At 37.4% G+C, this 20,669-nt stretch overlaps 3 protein-coding genes across 6 annotated transcripts; all 3 read right to left on the bottom strand.

Annotated features, from left to right (window-relative positions):
• Positions 1 to 2,109: 2,109 nt before the first annotated feature.
• On the bottom strand, positions 2,110 to 5,106 carry LOC113289622 (protein LOW PSII ACCUMULATION 3, chloroplastic-like). The gene is made up of 12 exons (XM_026538941.1): positions 4,710 to 5,106; positions 4,538 to 4,568; positions 4,326 to 4,418; positions 4,171 to 4,233; positions 3,702 to 3,813; positions 3,470 to 3,555; positions 3,296 to 3,354; positions 3,107 to 3,209; positions 2,976 to 3,036; positions 2,774 to 2,856; positions 2,558 to 2,638; positions 2,110 to 2,461 (listed from the first exon to the last, which is right to left on the bottom strand). The coding sequence occupies exons 1-12, from the start codon at positions 5,036 to 5,038 to the stop codon at positions 2,402 to 2,404; spliced, it is 1,161 nt and encodes a 386-aa protein (XP_026394726.1). The 5' UTR covers positions 5,039 to 5,106; the 3' UTR covers positions 2,110 to 2,401.
• Positions 5,107 to 7,162: 2,056 nt separating this feature from the next.
• Positions 7,163 to 9,111, bottom strand: LOC113286265 (uncharacterized protein At5g43822-like). 2 transcript variants are annotated; one of them, XM_026534927.1, is made up of 7 exons: positions 8,890 to 9,111; positions 8,604 to 8,741; positions 8,393 to 8,514; positions 8,102 to 8,281; positions 7,868 to 7,930; positions 7,634 to 7,698; positions 7,163 to 7,506 (listed from the first exon to the last, which is right to left on the bottom strand). In XM_026534927.1, the coding sequence occupies exons 2-7, from the start codon at positions 8,733 to 8,735 to the stop codon at positions 7,463 to 7,465; spliced, it is 606 nt and encodes a 201-aa protein (XP_026390712.1). In that variant the 5' UTR covers positions 8,736 to 8,741; positions 8,890 to 9,111; the 3' UTR covers positions 7,163 to 7,462. The 2 variants fall into 2 exon arrangements, with proteins under 2 accessions (XP_026390712.1, XP_026390711.1); XM_026534926.1 differs by having other exon boundaries at positions 8,604 to 8,738.
• A 3,183-nt stretch (positions 9,112 to 12,294) lies between these two features.
• Positions 12,295 to 18,807, bottom strand: LOC113289620 (epidermal growth factor receptor substrate 15-like). Of its 3 annotated transcripts, XM_026538940.1 has the most exons (15): positions 18,476 to 18,802; positions 18,239 to 18,379; positions 16,294 to 17,662; positions 15,665 to 15,883; positions 15,321 to 15,565; positions 14,941 to 15,015; positions 14,672 to 14,743; positions 14,467 to 14,565; positions 14,260 to 14,331; positions 14,053 to 14,167; positions 13,866 to 13,934; positions 13,403 to 13,748; positions 13,175 to 13,292; positions 12,694 to 13,067; positions 12,300 to 12,651 (listed from the first exon to the last, which is right to left on the bottom strand). In XM_026538940.1, exons 2-15 carry the CDS (start codon positions 18,371 to 18,373, stop codon positions 12,603 to 12,605), a joined length of 3,357 nt encoding a protein of 1,118 aa, XP_026394725.1. In that variant the 5' UTR covers positions 18,374 to 18,379; positions 18,476 to 18,802; the 3' UTR covers positions 12,300 to 12,602. The 3 variants fall into 3 exon arrangements, with proteins under 3 accessions (XP_026394724.1, XP_026394723.1, XP_026394725.1); XM_026538939.1 differs by having other exon boundaries at positions 12,295 to 13,067; positions 18,671 to 18,807; XM_026538938.1 differs by having other exon boundaries at positions 12,295 to 13,067.
• Positions 18,808 to 20,669: the final 1,862 nt, after the last annotated feature.

The raw sequence follows: 20,669 nt of genomic DNA, 5'->3' as shown, positions 1-20,669 counted from the left end.
TAGATGATGTCCTTTACAGCCTAAGAGTTGCTTCAGCCTAAGTGAAGACTGTTGATACCAATCTAACTTTAAGATATGAGCCTATTGATTTTCCTTTAGATTAAAGATCAAGGCTTGAAAATCTGTTTGCAATAAACAAAGCTAGCAAACCTCACAATCCATAACACTTACACTCAATTAGCTGAGATTCCTGGATCTTTAACCACTTCTCAAGAAAATATTGAACTAATCAATTAACAAATGCTTTCATATATTTATCTTGACGAATCACAAAGTCTAAGACGGGGAGAACTTTATGATTTATATCTATCTTGCCTGAAAGAGATTACGAAAACATCGATAACAAAACAGCAAGATCAGGATACACGCACTATCAAGATAAAAGATAGCTGGACCTGGCTTCATGAATCCCCAAAGTGAAATCTTTTAGTCGTATGCCAAATTATGTTTCTTAGAGGAAACCTAGGTCAATAGAGGATGACTTTATCTATCAACTAGGACAAAAAATGTCAGGAATTAAATTTTTCAGTTGAAAGAGCGTCTTTATTTATAGATGTTCAAGACTGAGGGTTCTTTTTAATTCAAGCTAAGATAACTTGAGTTTCAAGTAAGCATGTGAGAATTAGTCTTGAAATCACATAGAAGAATATACACAATGGTACGGTTACGGAACCGTGTGTAATCGTTGTTCTTTGGCAAGTATGCCTTATGAACTATAAGCAATTTGATGTTCATTTAAACACTTAAAATTTTTAATCATGATGAACATACACAAGTGTTTTAGTGATCAATGATGTCTTAAAGATGTTTATGAGGGTCATAGCAATACTAAACATATTTGAAAAATAAGTCTTTAAGCATTTGCTAAAGTTTTACTTGGACCGCTGGTGAAACGGTTCGTGAACCGGGTTCGCCAAACCTACTCGGCTCGAGAACTCAGATGGACACGGATCGTGAACCGGGTTCACCAACTGTTATCCTTTTACACCAATATTAAAAATTCAGATCACCACGGTTTGTGAACTGTCCCGTTCTGAATTTAAGGCTCGCAAACTGGCTTGCGTGCCAACCTTCTTGTATTCCAGAAACTCATATATCTATGGTTTGCGAACTGGTTCTCCAACCTACCCTGAGTCGAAATACCAGAATTTCTGAATTTCTCTCTTTTGATGTTTGAAACATTCCCAAATGATAAAGTCATTGTTTGGGATATTTTCAAATTGAACTAAAAAATTAATTCTTGAACAATAAATTATTTCGAAATAATATTGTTAAGGACCTTTGAACATCCAATGCTTGAATCATATTTCGAGATGTTTAATAAGACAAGCTTGACTCGAAATTTCTTTTTTGCAATAAATCTAGAAACCATACGACATAGTCTCAAATAGATAGAATGGTAAGATACTGAGTAAAATAGAATGGTTCAGTCTTCATATACCTTGTTGATGAAGTTCTCCGAATATCTTCGTCGATCTTCAGTCTTCGAGGGTGACGTCTGATACTCAACTACGAAATTCTAAACCTAGTACGAGACTTGACTTAGTAGATTAGAAATCAAGATATAGTTCTGTTCAACTAACATTGACAACAAGCTTGAAATAGCAAAACTTGTGGGTTCAACTGAGCAATGCTCTAACAAAGATATCTACCACATCAGTCTGAATGTACGTACGTGGAAAGTAAATAAGACGTCCGACGACCAAATTTGAAATAAGAGACCAAACATTTAATGACAGTGACAAAGCATGCGTGAAGTGATCAGAAGACCCGAGTGAGGTGGCCCCGACAAGGTGAAGTCTCACAACACAATCCACATTTCGGGTCGGGACAGGAAGATACGGAGGCAGCAAAAAAGTATCATGAGCAATACACTAGAGAGTTCTGCCTGCACCTCCCGACAAGAACACACAACTCAGATGCATATGTTTAACACTGTAACTTAATTAGTTGTATAAACAATTTCATCTATAAATACTAGGTTGACCCCTTGATGCATGTAATCATGTCGAACCCCTTATATGTTTGTCTATTTGTTTCTATCACTTTGTCATTAGATCTGTTGTTTATCAAGTTAAATTTTTGACTATTAAAGAGGAAGTAGAACTCTTGGCTATAATCTTGCACTGATATAAAATTTCCTCTTTAAATGACACTTGTAATATCAAGTCAGTTACTTTGCTATGACTGATTTGATTCAGTTATTTATCGAACAAATATAGGTGGATAAGAATTTGTATTCATAAGGAGTTACAGATAGTGATTTTATAACTAAGAAAATGTACAGAGAGTTCATCAAAACTTGACAAGTTGCAGGACGTTCGCCAAATCGTGAGTTGAAATGTCCGCCCAAGGAGTTCTTGTGGTTCTCCAATTTGTGCCTATGTATTAACTCATTTGATCAGTTGCGCCATCCAGAAGATAACTCCAAGTCAGTATCATCTTCCCACCAAGTTGAACTCTACAAGAAACAGAATAGATGTCTGCGTTAAAAGGATTTTGGAACTGATTGATAATAGAAAATGTTTATGGAACAAAAAGGATATACTAATAAAACCTTATATCCTCTTCGAAGAAATTCGAGAGAGCTTCCTTGTTCTTCTTGTAGTCCTAGAACCCTCATCAGTTCTTCCTTGGTCTAAAGAAGCATGCGAAAGAGTTTAGCGTGTAACTTTGGTTGTAACAGGCTAACAGCACACATTCAGTAAACCACAAAATTGAAAATCTTATCATGGTACACTGATATATTTATTTAAGTTAGACAGGTATGTACTTCGCCCAATGTGAAACGTGTTGCACTTTCAGCTACACAAGCATATGAACCATCAGCTTGTTTGAGCATCACCTGCCAAGGGCCTGCAGTAACGCCATCACCACTTAGAAAAGGGTTCAAAACAGAGTGAACATCAGACTTAAAAGAGTGATAAAGGAGCCATTCGAAACAATTGAGCTCTAACAAGAGCAGAAGATCTTACCAGGGTATTGCCGGAATAGTGCTCCCGTGTAGTTTAGGATGTAAGGTGCCACCGCAACTGTCTTCAGGATAAAGATCAAACTGGATTACTCAAACACGGATGGAAAAAGGGCTTGAAAAAAGTTATAATACCTTTGAGTAATCTCTCAGCCGAATGTAGAACACAGGGACGAACTGGCAGAGAAACCGAAAATGCAAATCTTTAGTGGGAAACCCAAAAAGTCCCAAGTCAGCCCTGTGAAAGTTAAAATGTCGTTACAAACAGTTTTTTAAAAATGTAAGTGATTTTCTCAGCCCATAGAAAGGAGTAAGTAACCATACCGCAGTGTGTCAAGTTCAAGGTTGAAAAGAAGCACAGGGGTTGAGGCAGCAAAATTTTCCTATATCCATAGAGTCATTGTTAACGTGAGAAAGACGAAACATTGGAGATTTAAGATGATAACTGTCCAACTTAATAATGAGTAGGGCATTGCATATCCTTCACAGACAACATACCACGTATGTCTCTATAGACCCAAGTTCACGAGTGCTACAATTAATGAAGACATATAGTGATGGTGGCTCTTTGGATTCCCACCGACCTGAAAATAAAAGAGATGCAATAGAAACTGCAAGTTCAGTTCAATTATTCAAGCAACGTAAAAGAGTATAAATGCACCATGCTTTCAAAAAATGTTACTGTATTTGTTATCTTGTATCACTTAGAATACATGGAGCAGGATCCAACCTTCGTTATCTTCTTCAAAATCAAAGTCCAAGGTGCTTCTCACAGATTTGAAGAAACTAGAGACAGGATCACCTTGGATGTCATCCAAAGAACCAACTGTTACGTTCTCAATCTGGCAGAAGTAGGAAAACAGTTACTTTCGTAAGAAAAACAAAAACAAAACCAATGGCATATAAGTTTTCCACTTCCCATTGTGAAGTCACATCACTCAGATCAAACATAGCATGATTGCACGCGAATTACAAAAATGGACCTATCAAGAAATCGAAATTTTGCAGTTTTGAAATTAGCAAATATACCCATACCATCCTAATCCTAACCTTTTCTTTGGCAAAAGTTTTCAAGTTCTATCAGACTTCATATGCATACTGGCATACTGCTGTATAGCTATATTATCCGTAGAGAACTACCAGACTTGAATCTCTTGATTAAGTAATACAGATAGACCTGTCAATTGCATATTTCATACCGAGTCAAGAGCTGTCTTGAAAATCTTGGAACCCCTTCGCTTTTCTGGCGCATCCGGAAACACCTGATTGCTAATAATTTCTTAAGAATACAGTTGAATGATGAATATGATTATACCAATCATGAGAAAATAAGGGGGGAAATGCATAATCTTACAACGCAAGATCGTATTCCTTTCCTTTGTTGAAGCTTTCTAACAACAGCTAGGACAAGCTGAACATTGGCTTCAATGTACTCATCTGAAGACCCCTTCGTGTACATACGAATATAAGAAGATCAATAACCAGAAATAAATCCCTATTAAACGAAAAACTTAAGACCAGAAGATGAAACCGATCAAAAAAATAAGAAGACCAGAAGATTAATACCTTGTAATCAGAAATACTGCTCGGCAAGGGCCTGTCATTGAAACAAAAATAACAGAAAATGGAGAAATGATATAGCATTCAGTAAAAGTACTAAATTAAGCACAAAGTGTATTAAAAATTAGTTGTCAAACTGAAAAAATTTAGAGAGGGAGAAAGGGCTGATTGAACTAACGGGAATTCGATTTCGAGGCGAGTTTTGCCATCTTCAAGTGCATAGATAAGTGAATTTGCAGCATCGTTAACAAGAACTTCATATGATTGAGGTTTATAGACCGAGACACCAACTTTTGGATTGACATTTCGAGCTTCTTTATTGCTGGTACTACTGCAACTAATAATTCTCAACGAATTAGCTCGAAACTTAGATGAAGTGGACACTGGTGGAGTAGCAACAGAGAGTAAAGATGATGATGAGCGAAGAGAAGAAAGAGAGGAACGAGATTGTTGAGACACTGGAGTGAGAGAGTAAAGAGAAGATGAATAAGAGAAGGCCATGGCCATCTCTCTGTTCGAGGAAGAAAAGTAGAGAGAGAAACAAGAGTAACAGGAAGGAATGGATAAAGAAATTGAAGACTACCGTTATCACCGCTAGACCATATATTATGGTCCTAGTTGATTTTATAGACCAAACATATGATCTACTATAATTACTAATACTAGGCTGCAGGGCCGTAGCAAACTATTTGGGGGCTCTAGGCGAAGTTAGAGAAACGGGGGCCCTCTGTAAGCAAATTTTTTTTCTCTTGTTTGATACCATGGACAATCAGCCCAAATATTTTTCTGAAAAAGCCGAAGAAACACCTTATCTTACAAAGATCAATATTCCTGCCATTTACGAATCAAAAATTCCAGTTGTGCTATCGAAATAAACTTATCCACTATCAATTTCCACACTTTATTTGGACAAGCCATCTGTTGCTAGAATTGTCAATGAAGTTTTGTACGGTATAAACACATTGGCATAGTAGTCTTCCATATCATTAAAAGAATCAATAACTTTTTTTTTTGCATTTCCTGTTTGGGCAGCAAAAACTTCAAAACGTTTCAATTTTGCATTTAAGTCATGCCCGTTAATACATCAGAACCCATATCATGCCTTGGATAAATTTTTTTTGTTTTTCTGATGAACATATAAACTAATATAGTACAAAAGGTTTACAACATCATTTTTCTCAAAAACATTAGATAAAATACTTGACTTACAATTTTTTTCTGTAATGATTAAAGATAAATGTTGGAGGCTCTTGATTCTTGCTTCCTTAGCTAAAGTATCCGCCGCCTAGTTGTATTTTCTGCTAATATATCTAAGCTTTGCTTGAGGAAGAGTATCCAGATTCGCTTCAACCTCTTTTATTGTCAGTGATGGAGGCACACAGGGACAAATGGGGTCCCTAGACCCCACTTGTTTTTCCAACTCAGTGCTAAATAACTCGGTTTTTTGGAAATTTTGGTAACTTGTAGGGGCTAATAAGATGGCACAGTTGGTATTTTCCCATGACATAGGGTTAAATAGGTAGACTTTTGAAAGAGGTTTTTGGTTTGACCCCTCCACATAGACGTCTTGGCTCCGTCACTCTCTATTGTGTTCCTTACACTTTTTGTTAATGAAATCAACAAACACCTTTGCAATCCGTGATAATTGAAACGCTGGATGTAATATTATTTTTTTTCCAAGATGTGGCTTTAAGCATTGCTTTTGCTTCTGCATGAACTGTTGTCATTGCTTTATCTGAGCCTGTTTTGATATGCATGAATTCCTCTTGGTCTACTGAATATAAAATAAAGGCAAAACCCATTGCTAGATCTTCTTTCTTGAACGCCGCATCTATAAAAATTATCCAATCCGTGTTTAATGTAGTCCAGTTTGGAATCAAAATTACTCCATTTCTAGCCGAGGTTTTTCTCGTGGTTGATATTGAAGCTGCCGAGTGTAAATATTTGTTTATCATCTCTATCAACATTGTCGGGTTAGGATCCTTTCCTTCGAAGACAATTGAGCACCTGTATTTCCACATAAACTAGAGAACAGTAGCAATTTTTGACCCAATTACCTTAGATAACTTTCAAGCTTGATATAAGAAGATGTAAAATGAGTTGTTTGTCGGTTTCCCAACTTAACATTATTTTTTTCGAAGCATATTTGCACCATATTTATACACAACAATTAAATTGAATTGTTGATTTTCTTTTTTTTGTTTGAAGCACTAAATTGTTGAATTAAAAATTTGGAAGTGGAATCTAGATTAAAAAAATTAAATGTCAAATGACAAAATTTACTTTGATGTCATTGGCGTAAACCTTATTCTTGTTTTTTAATTAGGAAAGGAGAAAACCCTTGAACTATTAAATTGTAATAAAATAAGGACAAAGAAAAACAACAAATTAAGTGAACTAATGGGAAATCAAATATAATAAATCAGGAAAAAAAAAGAAACAATAAATCAGGAAAAAAAAAGAAGAAAAAAAAATAGAAACAGAAAAGTCGAATACTTAATGGGAAACTACATAACCAATAGGATTTGGGGTTTCTTGGATTTGGGGGCCCTAGGTCGTCGCCTAGCTGGCCTATGCTCAGCGACGGCCCTGCTAGGCTGACTGGCCGAGTACCGTTTTGGTATACTATTCTGGGTGGAAGTTTGGCTGTTTCAGCTTGAATATTATTCTGAAGATACTAGAGACATAACAAATTTTTCCACCTCAAAAATCAGCCTCCCATCTTTAGTACGGCTGTAATTACAAAAAAAAACATACTAGAAGACAATTTGTAGTATGTTTTTTGCTATTGTTAATAAAAACTAGGCGTAAGGTATTGAACAATGTACAGTCGGTCATTCATTCAGGAGAAAAGGATCACAAAATGGGTCTTCACTTGTGAAACCGACAGTTCCCTTAACGTGCTTCTGTTTAATTGTTATATTACTGAATTCACTCGATTTGATCTGCAAATATAATGTCGAAAATCTGTTGGACTGCGCAAAAAAGGATCCAAGTTAGGAAGTAGACTTTACTGTTGGAGTAAGAAAAGATGGCACACTGACTCAAATAAGTTCGAGAGTCCAGTTAAAAAATATTAGCTCCCAGTGTTCTGTGTCCTACCTTCTCCTTTTGGTATATTAGGTTGATCAACTAAGAGTTGTCGGAGTCCAGCCAAATCTCCCGCACTGCAATTAAAACAAAATAACCCATGAGTATAGGATAACCAAGTGAGGGAGAGGCCGCGATATACATCATGAGTTATTAATGTCATTCGGAGACTTTGGTGTTTTAAAACAAGAATGGGATATAACACATTGTACCATAATATGGAAAGAGTACAGATGTAGAACATACCAAGATGCCTTCTTCAACATAAGTGAAGGAATCGCTGATATTACTGATAGTTTTAAAAGGTACCTGGAATCAGAAAATGAGAGCCATCAAAGTCTGAAATCTAAGTTCAAACTTTGAATAAAAAACAGAAATACGATTCAAGTGTATTATCAAACTGATGAGATCTCAATGTACACAAAAACACACAAGCAATATCCAGGATACAATTAAAAGAGGAGAGGTGGCGTTCCTTACTCAGAGTGGTGCATCTCGTGAAGAACTTCAAGACCCTCCAAACAATATGCAATACTTGGTGTAATCCCAATTTGGGTCTGCCTTAGATTCTTAGACAGTTTCACAGATCCTCCTTTCACCAACTCTTTACTATCTCGGACAATCTTGTTCAATGACACCACAATAGAACAAAATTCTCCCCTGAATTTCACCAGCCAACATTTTGTACACTTTATAACTGGGTACAGATAAAACTAACATAACACAAAAATTATATAAGGAAACTAGTCACTACCATATAGAAGAACTCACATTGTTTCATCCATGGAGCGAAGAATGGTTTCTAAACTGATTCTTTGCTTCCCATAGAGTGTTTCCTTGAGACCATTGATAGACCTTAATGAACCACAGTAATATTTGTTATCCTCAAGCACCTGACGAATAAATATTCAAAGAAATAATGTCGAAATTAACCAATGAAGTAATCCATGTAAAATTAATATAAAGTATAAACTAGCAATACCTGCAATCTCTCTATGATTGCGGACGCATTTCTGAACTGTGTAAGCAAACGAGATTGAAGCTGGTCCCATTTGTCCATTTCCTCTCTAACCTTTTTGTACTTTTGTAGGTATTTCTTCACCATCATCTCCATGGCCTTCTATGCACAATTAGGGTTTTACCAAAATGTTAGCAACGTTTTAGAGAAACTAATATCTAAAAACTATAGGTAAAGAACCAATAAATTTGGTAGAGTTATTTCAACAAACACTTCAAGAGCAGCAAATAGTGGTGCCAAACATACTTACAAAGAAACGAGAATTTTAGGATTTATTATGGGGACTCTAGTGTTTCGGTAGAGAGAGTGTCAAGAATGTTGAGGCTCAAGAAGAAGAAGTAAGAAGACGAATGGGACGAAAACTGAGCAATAAGCAATTTCTCGAGACTTTCATATAGGTTTCTTTTGAGACGGATAACACCTTCAACTGTCTCGCTTTGGAACATCTCCAATGCTATTGTCAGGTTCAGCCAAGCCGACCAACCATTTTTGATAAAAATAAAATAAAAGCAACCCCGTGTGGAGGTCATGAGTATACGGGTAATGTCAGCTAAGGCCTATTCCTAGGCGCATGCCAAAAAAATGGTGTTTGGCATACCAGGTGGCATGGGAAACCATTTACGTCACTATGGGAAAACTAATAAGCGACTGAGTTTCTATCGGGTGATATTCATAATATCGCCAGCGATATAGTTTGTAAGCTGGCGAAGTTCTTTCTCTCGAGCGATTTAAATAATATCCATGGGTCGACCAGTAGTTATTTTGCAACGGTTATTTGCCCCTCAATGGTTCCTATATATACGCCCTTTTACTTCTCCAGATAACTCACCCATACTTCTACAGATATTTCACCAATTTCCTTTCCTATATTCTCAATTTTAGATTTCATAATCATCAATGTCGAGATCCAATGAAGAGAGGAATATTATTATGAATCGGTTCAGATCACAGCAAGAAAGGTATCGTAAGAGGTTGCAAGAACTTGATGTTGAGGAAGTTGAAGATAATAAACTAATCGAAATTTTGATGCTTGTACATACGGGCCAAATACCAAGAGTTCCAGAACCCAAAGAAGTATTATCAAGAAGATGTTAGACAAATATTGAGGGAGAATGAGGACAGGGGATTCCCAGGAATGCTAGGTAGTCTCGATTGTATGCATTGGGTATGGCAAGGATGCCATGTATATTGGGCCGATCAATATAAGGGTCATTATGCAAAACAAACAGTTACCCTTGAAGCTGCTTCTTCTTATGATTGTTGGATATGGCACCCTTTTTTTGGTCTTCCGGGTTCACAAAATGATATTAATGTTTTGCACAAGTCGTCTCTGTTTGAAGATTTGAAGTATGGAATTTCTCCATCTGTCCGTTTCATGATCAACGACCATCAGTACATTTATCTTGCGGATGGTATCTACCCAAAATGGTCCACCTTGGTTCAATGCTACCGTCAGCCTCATGTTGGTCCATTGGGCCGTTCATACCGACATTTTAACGATGCCCAAATGGCATTGAGGAAGGATGTGGAATGCGCTTTTGGAATTTTGAAGAGGAAGTTCGCTATCATTTGTGACCCATATCGTGGGTTGAGTCCTCGTGAAATGCACAAGACTATGCTCATTGCATAATTCTTCATAACATGGTAATTCAGGAAACCCGTCGTGATTCGGATTGGATTATTTATGAATATGAAGATTTGAGGCCGGAGATTCAACCAGAAAGAGGCCTCCCTGCAAGGAATTATGGTCAAATGACTAACTACATTCAGAACCGAAATTTGTATGACCAATTAAGAGATGATCTGAGATTGAATCTTTGGGCAGAGCATGGAAGACAATGATTTTTTTTTTCTTTAGTTATTTATTTTTAATCTTAGGTTATTTAAGTTATGTTATTTATTTTTTCCTTAAGTTGTGTTGTTATTATTAAATGAAGCAAAACTTAAGTAAAAAACATTTCTAATTAATTAATTGGAAAGAAACTTAAACTGCTACATTAAAACTTAAACTGCTACATTTAAACTAAAACATTAAAACTTAAACTCATACATTAACCATCCAGAGGAACTACTACATCATACTCATCATCAGTGCCATTATCATCATCATCATCATCATCATTGAGTTGGTTGTTAGTAAATCCAGCTTGCTTTTCAATCTGTGCTTGAATCCTGTCAAATTCGATTTGCCATACATGTTTTTGTTGGGCGTTCATAATTGAAGTGTTAGCTTGAAGAATGTTATGCTTGTCATAGTCAAACCCAAATTTTTCTTGGGAAAGACACTTTTCTTACTTTCCCGGTTTTGAAATTTCCTATCATCTGATCTTTGCTTCTCGACGGTCTTTTGATGTTCCATAAACTCCGCCATGTTAAATCCTCCGGAACTCCCTCCTTCTAGAGCTAATTTTTTAGCCAGTTTTGCGCCGTTCCTCCCTGGAAGTTTTCCCTTAGTATTACCCTCAACATAATTATTGAAAACTTTGTTGGCATTTGAGCTTGTTGGGGTATCTGGTGAATAATTTGATGGACCTGAAGAAAATGGTGAAGAATTTGGTGTTGAGGGAGAAGAATTATATGGTGACCTTTCAGGTACTTGTTGATTATTTGACAAGTATTCTGGATTATATTTGTTCAACCCCTTCAAAATATAATAACAACTTTCAAAAGCGAACTGTTTACCCTGTCTTCGTGCCAATCTGTAAGAACCTCTCTTTCAAAATCAACATCTCTGACCACACTGTCCTTGCGTTTTCTCTTGGCTTGCATTATTAATGCAACATAAGCGGCCACTTCCTTGTTGATTACAATGAAGTGTTCTGACAATCCTTTCGCATCACGACCATTGATGTTCATGGTTTGTTCTTCATAATTCTTAAATATGTTATCCCACATGGTGTTACCATGTTATTGTGCACCGTTGATACAATCTTGGGTAAAAAAAAAACATAATTACGACAAATACATTCATCTTCTGCCATGGTGTATTTTGCACCACAGACTCGGGTTTTTTTTAGCTTTGCCTTGACTTTTAGATTGTGAATCCATTTCACAAGAAAATATAGATAGTTTTAGATTTGAAAAAGATTGAGAAATTGAGAAATTCTATAGAGATTTAGAAATTCTGGTGTGAGTTAAAATGAGTTTGAAATTAGGTATTTATAGAGGTGGAAAACTGTAGCCGTTGGATGATGAATTAATCAGCGATAATCATACAAGCGAGCGGCAGCTTGACTAGCGCTGACGATTGACTGACCAACGAGCGATGAAAAGACCATCGAGCAATGGAATCTCTATCGCTCGATGGAAACTCTGTCGTGTATGCCTATATGCCATGCCAGGCATATAAGCATACGAGTTTGGCATACCCATAGTGGGTGCATATATATGCCAAATATCATGTTTTGGCGAAGTATAACTAGCTTACATCCCCCGGACGAGCTTATTTGTTTTCATTGGGTGTTGAATGAGACAGTACAGTGATATACTGATAAGGAGTAGTCTGAGAGAGGAGGAACTGTGTTATCATCAATTTTTAACGAGAATACAATCCCACTATCCCAGTAAGGTGTAAAAGAAAAGTTAGTCCAATCCATGCACAAAATAATCAAAGTAAAATGCTCGACCAAACTAAACCATACAATTCAAATTCAAGTTTTAGGATCATAAACAGTAAGGAATAATATATATGATAAAAAGAATATTCAGTTCGATGTCTACCACTCTACAAGCAGTAATTAGGAAAATAAAAAAAAATGAGGAAAGAAAACTCCCAACCTGACGAGAAAAGAAAAAAGAATAAGATGTGCAGAAAAATACAAGAAGGTTGTATAAGTAAAAATCACAAACACTACAAAAATACCATACAATTGAATCCAAGTGAAGAGAGAAAGTAGCCATTCGTGAAAGGCCTATAGACAGAGATAAGAGTACTACATGTTTCCTATCCTGAATGTTACAAGGCTAGAAAGCGTTCCAGTTATCAGAAGTTCTCCTTGGGGTCTCTGATGATGTGTTCCAGTTATCAGAAGTTCTCGTTGGGGTCTCTGATGATGTCCTGAATGGCCCACTTGAACCGAATGGATCAGAATCGTCAAAAGATGGGAACCCTCTGCTATGGTCAGAATCTCTGGTGCTACGCATGGAGTCAAACCTTGTAAGGCTACTATCACCAGGGGGATAAGATGCACGGTCGTTGAACGAATCAAAACTTGAGAACGCATCATATTGGCGATCTCCAACTTCACTGTACCTGGTCGGTGAGTTACCAGAATTGAAAAATGGGGTGCCAGGAACAGAATCAGCAAAAAATGGGCTTTTCTTATCGTCAAACAAGCTGGACGCCTGTGGAGATCCAGTTCTTATTGGTTCTAGACCAAAGTCATTGGAACCAAAGAAAGAGTCTTTATTCCTATCATAATCGGAATCCTGGAGCACAAAAAAATGGAAGCAAATAAGTAGACGACAGAAACCATAAGCAACAAATATCGAGACAAAACAATTAAGAAAGCAATCTTCATCTAGAGTCAACACACCTTTGAAGCGTTAAAGCCCCATACAGAGTCGGTGTCATCATTATTGTCAAAGGTACCCCAAGCAGGTTCATCAAAACTTTTATCCCCGGATATTGTAGACTCAGCACCACCATGATCACTGCAATCACAATTACGTAAATTATCTGGAAAAAAGAAGATGCAATTGTGCATAAAACCTGAAACTTGCAAAATAATCGAAAAAAGATTAACCCATTATCATTCCCGTACCTTTGAGTTTCCTTGGCACGAGGTGAAGAATCAAAGCTCTTCCCAAAATGACTTTCTCGGAATTCTTGGGATGGGCTCTCTAGTGTACTCCTACCTGTCGGACTTCCAGGCGGGCTTCTAGCTGATCCATCTTCACTACGAGCATCAAATGGAGACTCAGCATCATGAAAATGCTCCCCTGTATTATTTGGCTTCTCTGATTTGCTATCAGCATTTGAGGATGAATCAGCGGTTAAACCCTCATCTGCTGAAGCTTTTTCCTCCTTCCGCACAGGCTTGGTCTTCTCTTTTGGAGGGGCTATAACGTTTTGCACGTCAAGAGTCAAGTCCTTGACAAATGTAAATCCTGAAAGAAGATAGCATCATCATTAATATGCAAGTTTTTGCACCTTCATGTAAGCATTCATCGTGGAAAAGCTCATTGTTTATATAATTATATCACAATGATTCATAATCAAGATACCTTCATCCTCAAACTTATCCCAGTCTTCATCCCAATCAGCTGCTCCCTCTTGAATTCCAGGTTGCCAGCCTTGTAAGAAATAGGAGGATCAATATGGCATACTTGGATATGTGCAGATACAGTAAACAACTTTTCAACGGCAAACATGGTATGGAATCGGCAATAAACAATACGAGATGAAAGTTACCAAAAGGAAGCTCCACTAGTGCAGTTGGCTTGACACGTAACCCATACTTCTTGCAACGATCATTCAAGGCTTTCACTAATTCTTCTAGATCTGATTGTATCCGATCTGCGCGAACCTGGATAAACAACCAAGGAACTTGACTTAGACAAGCTCATATCTGGCTTGCTTCCACAGGCTTGCCATATTAAAGCTTAGATTGCAAAGTACCTGAAGAATGCCATCAGTACTGCCACCTTGTTCGATTTTGACAAGTGCATTATACAGCTCCATTTTTCTCTCCTGCAAAATAACTCGTTTTTGTTGGAAATGGAAGTGTGAAACACCACTTCGCGTAAAGACTCGACAACTCAAGAGGTAATCTTAAAACAACACGAATATTTATAGGCCATCCACACACCAAGGATGTCGATGTACCTGAATATCACGAAATGTGGCCTCTTCGATAGTTAATTTCGAAGCTATATCTCCAACTTGCTTGTATTTCTCTTCATATTTCTTGCCCAAAGACTCCACCTGAAAGCCAAATTTCCCAATGAATCAAAAAAAAGTAAGTTGAAACTAAGGTAGAGAAAAACAAACAAGAAAGACAAGTTTCACTTCACACGTCAAAGTAAGGTACCTCTTTTTTATCAGCCAAAGCCCTCTCTGTAATCTCATTAAGCCTATTGTCGCATCTGCTTTTATATAGAACCTGATAACGAGAAGAGACGAAGTAGCAACCAGGGAAAATCAGCAAGATGAAGTCCAAACTCGGGACACCTTGGTATTTATTTCAAAAGAATAAACAATGTAAATAAGGAAGAAAAACAGGAAGCCTGCATTTATTCATTTTAAATGGACAGAAAAAAAGTAGTAAAGAAGAACAGGGAAAGGAGACACAAAACTCACAAGTTCCTGCATCTTAGTACGGTAGAATTCGATCTTCTCTCTAGAATCTAAAATCTCCTTCTCCAATTCTGTGACCTATTAGTGTACAAAGAAAGTCATGTAAGAAAAATTGGAATTCTTAAAAAATACCAAACCAGTAACGCATTTTCCACAACAAGAGAATAATAAACTAAACACATCATTCCATAAACAGCAAAGTAAGGACTGATGGGTTTAGCACTATTATAGTGTTTATCAGCCCAATATTAACACTGGTAATATATAGAGCATTATACGAGAGGATACTACACTCAAATCACCTAGATGGCATACCAACATATGCAACTAGATCACAAGGCTTCAATAACAATGCAGTAACAGAAACGGAAAAAAACAATAACCTTTTTATCTGCCTCTGTTGCCTCGTCAAATTTCGAGTTTAGTGCATTTTGCTCCTCGTTACTGAGTTGGTTCACCAGGTGTTTCTCCAATACTGGCACTCTTGATTTTTGCTGATTGGGCTGTTGTAGTCCTCTCTCGGTCTGGGGATGGGTAGGAGGGAGTTGCATTTGTTGGGACCTTGAACCAACTGTAGGCATCATTTGCCGCGCACCAGGCATACCTTGCTGTTGTGGTTGTTGCAATCCTAAGGAGGAGGAGGAGAAATGAGAAGGAGAAAGAGAAAGAGAAAAAGATGAGCAGTGGACAAAAACGCAAAAAAATAGTGGCATTTTTGAAGCAGTACCAGGACCGGGTCCCCAAGCTGCATTTCCATAAGCAGCTGTGGGTTGACCTGCAGTGGGCATAGGATTCTCATCAAACATGATATTGCTTGGAAGCACGGCTGGAAGGGGACGCCCTTCCCTGAATCGTTCCATCAGATACAGAGCGATACAGAACTCTCTCAATGAAAGCATGCTATCATTATCCTGATCAGATAAGTCCCACACCTGTTTTAAGACCGCTGGTGGACGACAACACAAATTTTTTAATCAGTATAATGTGGCTAGTTGAACCGTTAACAAACTACATCCGTAGTGCAAGGAAAAGATATCGCAGAAATTACGACTTCTCAATTGAACATCCCCAAGCATTTTCACCTGGGGTATTTCTCTTAATAGTTATGTTCAGTGAAGCAATGGTGGTGGTATGCAATCAAAGACACTGCTGATTCATTTTACTAATTATGTAGAAAGACATGACATTAGGTTCAGCTGTGTATCGAACATTAAGGTTTGCATTTTAATACAAAACTAAATAAAAAAGCAACCGTTCTTTTGCCTAGTTTCTTCAAATGAAAAGTTGAATCGTGTTTTAGGTGATGAAAATAATACAGTGACGAATTTAAATCTACATCCTCAAAGCCAAACATACCTCTTTCCAATCTCCAACTCAAAAACAAGTTTTTTGCTTGGTCGCCAGTGATTTTCCCATCTCTGTCTGTATCTACCTCAACAAACACTTTAGTATACTTCTGAATGTCAGATTGGGTCATTCTTGGCCACTGTGGCTGGGACTGGTTAGAAGCAGAATTGCTGGCTCCTGCTGAAATACCAGTTGACATAAACGTGGAAGTACTCTGAATTGGTGATGTTTGTTGGTTCGGTTTGGTTAATGACTGAGTACGCTGTAGTTGACCACTTGATGGTTGCATACTGAATGTGCTCTGTAAAGAATCAAGTGAGCCATGCTTTGGTAAAGATTGAGGCGCAGAAGATACTGGGACAACGGCGGACGAAACTGGTAAACTGCTAGCAGAGAACCCAGATGAATCTTGTTTTGGTTGAGATGAGATGGCTGAAAACACATCTCCACCAAAAATTGAATCAGAAGCAAACCCATTTCCAGACGGAACCAATGCTTTAGAATCCTTGGGTGCCGGCTGAAAGGACGACTGAACTTGGTTTAACGGTCTCGGTGAAACCAACTGTGTCATCCCAGAGTTTGCTTGTGGTCTAGGTGGTACTGAAGAGTGCAACCCTGATGATGGTCCCATCCCAAATCCACTCTGACTTGTAGGAGGAGTAACACCTCTACTGGGAATTTGTGAGGTTGCCCCCGATGGTGGCATTTGTCCACCCGACATTCCGCTTAGCCAGTCGGTTGAGACACTGGAGGTTGGAGGTCGTGGTGCTGTCACAGTACCTCTTACAGGAAAACCTTGACCAGGGACACTCTGTGCTGGAAGTGAACCTGCACCAGCAGGCATTGGTGGCCTCATAAACTGATTTGGTTGGGAAGGAAATTGCTGCTGGCTCATACCAGCATTTGGGACTGACTGTGGCCCTCTGTAGCTAAAATTTTGAGATGTAGGAGCGGCAGCTCCACCCATCTGGGGGGCAAGATTTGCCCCACCCATCTGGAGGGCAGGGTTTGCACCATTCATCTGGAGGGCAGGGTTTGCACCATTCATCTGGAGGGCAGGGTTTGCACCATTCATCTGGAATCCAGGCCTTGCTCCACCCATCTGAGGGGCCGAGGTTGCTCCGCCCATCTGAGGGGCCGAGGTTGCTCCACCAGTCTGAGATGCTGGGGCTGCTCCACCAACCTGAGGGGCAGCTAATGCAGCAAGATTTATCTGTGGTGCAGGGATTCTAGCAGCCGCGGGACCAAACAATGCAGCCTGGACAATTTCCTGAGTTAACTCTCTCTTACTTTGTGCCACAGTTACAAGTTTAAGAGCATTGTAAAATTCTGGCCGTCCAAGGAAGCCACTTCTGTTTCGATCAGCAAACATCCATATCTGCATGGAGGATACAAAATGTAAGAGCAGGACATTACTGTCTTCAAGGATGTAAATTCATTTGCCACACCTAGTTCGCCATTTGTTCTTCTGCCATTATATAAGCACTTCTACACTTCAATAAGATGGCTACTACTTTACGTTTTTAATTTTTGTTAATGTTCACATAATAATGAAGAAGTATCAGCAAAAGGTGCACCCAAATGCCACTGACAAGTGTACCGTGTACATAACTGAAGTTCAAACGACAACTATTAATAAACAGCTGGGATGTGCAAGTGCATCCAAGTAGACAGTCTTCGAAGTTTATACTATCTATCAAACATTGACAACAGAATGGTCACCACGAAATCTACCCATTTAGTTCTCACGACAACTCAAAGCAAACATATAATAGATAGGAGATGAAGTTAATATTTGGAAACCCACACATAAATTCCAAATTCAAATTTCAAAGTTATTCACTTATGAAACTAGGGATTTGGTAATAAACAACTACAACATGAAAAAGTGCAACTTACCAATACGATCTAATACAAGAAAACCCTAACCAAATAAATCAAAATTGGGGCGTACCTGAGCTAGAACAGGTTTCTGCAAACCAGAAGCTTGAAAGAAAGTAACAGCTTCCTGTCCACTAATTCTTCCATCCCGATCTAAATCTGCTCTTCTAAAGTACTCATCAAAGAGATCTACGTTTTGCCCCGCCATTCCTCACTATTACAATAATTCAATCAAAACATCAGATTTTGAAAGAAAAAGAAAACCAGTAATCGAGAAATCAAAATCATTTTAAAAATTGATCTTAATTACCCTGAATTCACCCTATAGTTTATCAATCTGAGAAGGAAGGGAAAAAGGAAAAAGGGTTTACACAGGATCTCAGTCGTTCTTCGACGACTGAGGAAATTGAAATTTTGGGTTTTGATTATAAGAGATCGAATAAGTGATGTTCGATTGATCGAAATAAAGAGAGAGAATCAAGAGTTAGTTGGTGAAAGAATTTACATATTTCGGCAGCACGGATTTTGAGATACGAAATGAATGAATGAATCTACTCTGGCATATTGTCTCGCTCGATCGAGGAGAAAAAATAGGAAAGCAAGATGATGTTTGCTAATTATTTGTTTATAAACTAACACAAGGGCTATTTTGCCCTTGTGTTCTTGGAATAATATTTTATTTTTACTTTTGAACCTCTAGCCTATCCCTGTCTATTAATAAAAAAAAATCTGGTCCTAACGAGTTTCGAACAGATCAAAAATGCCATTATTGTGTGACGACGTATTTTCTTTTTTTTGTTCTACCGACTCATCTTTCTGAATCTGACTCGACTGATTTTTTTTGGGTCTCCTATCCTTGTATTTTGAACTATCTTATTAGGAAGGAAAACTTGAATGTTGTTTGTAATTCTCTTCTTTGTCAATCCCATGGTGTCTTTCTTAGCAAAAAAAAAAAAGACTGGACTGAGTTTTTATATTTGAGTCTGATCAAATAATAATAATATTAAAGATAACTTTATAATTCAATCAGATATATGCGTCCACAAGCCATGTATGAAGTTATGGCTAACTTAAATGTCTCTGAATGAAAAGTATAAATGAGTCTGACATTCAAAAATCGGAAATCACTTGGAATCAGAAATCGCATTGATAGTATAGCGAGTAATCAGCCTTGGAGAGCCACATTTAATATCAAGTAAAAAAAATGTGGTTTAGTTTGAGGAGATACGACCATTTGGACCGATCAACCACCAGTCTAATATGCCAATTGGACAGATCCACTACTAATCTAATATGTCATCCCCATAACAGGCCCGATCACGGCTCATCAAGGGGTGAGAGAAAATAAGAGATTACATACTTTTTAATAAAACTTGATCTCCTACTACCATCTTGGGTTATAAATATATATAATGTTGAACTAATTGATTTCAAATTTTTACACATAATTAGTTTTCATCCAATCTAAATGAAGACGATTTTGAATTAAAATGGATTTCATTTACTCTAATATCTACAATTCTATTTACTAAAACAATGTCGTATAACTTTAGTATTATGATTAATATCGCAAAGAATAAATCTCAAGTTCAAGCTAGTGCTTGATAAAATTTGAATCATAAATTCACGTAATAAAGAACTTATGGCATAATATAATGAGAGCAGTTTAGTATTTGATATATCGTAATTGTATACTAAGTTCAAAAGAGTTATCAAGTTAGTTTTTTTGTTCACAAATTGATTTACTCAGTTTACGAACTTGGAACTTATAAATTATAAGACTTGATTTGGTTAGTTCACGAACTGGTTAATTTTGAGATATCTTTAGACACTTTTAAATTCTGTAGTACACGAATTAATTTGGTCAGTACCAGAACTGATTGATTTTAGAAGTGTTTGTATACTTTTTTGTAGAACACGAAATGATTCGGACAGTTCACGAACTGATGGGCATAAAAAGTTTCAGAACTCTGAAACGACAATTCGTTCACAAATTGTTTTGGACATTTCACGAATCGAATTAGTCTTCGATAGTTATTGAAGTCCATAAATGCTTGATAGTTCACGAACAAATTCACCATTACCATGTGGCTAACAACTTGGTGCAAAAAGCATATTTCGACAAATATGTGGTTGCACATTTTTCTTTGTAATTCAAGAAAAACTTCTCACATGCTTGCATGATCAATCTATATTGAGAAGTTAAGCTTTTTTGGTGTCAAAGTAATTCATAAACTTGGAAACTAGTTCACAAACTTATTTTTGATGGTAAGCTACCTATCCTTATTCATCATTATAGATGGAGGTATCTCTCAAACTAAAATCTCAATCATGGCACTTTTGTGTCCTAACTGGGCTAGAGTCGTCCTCTAAAGCCGTAGGTTTCTTCGTAAAACTGTATTAGGTTACGACTTTTGAAGTCTCACTATGGGATTCTAAAGCTCGGTCGGACTACTTTTTACCTGATAGTTCTTGATATCCATATCTTTTTCTTATTGATCATT

This window comes from Papaver somniferum, chromosome 6 (genome assembly GCF_003573695.1).
Source record: "Papaver somniferum cultivar HN1 chromosome 6, ASM357369v1, whole genome shotgun sequence".
NCBI classification, from domain to species: Eukaryota; Viridiplantae; Streptophyta; class Magnoliopsida; order Ranunculales; family Papaveraceae; genus Papaver; species Papaver somniferum.
The sequence above is the reverse complement of the archived record's forward strand: the minus strand, read 5'-3'. Positions and strand labels throughout refer to the sequence as shown.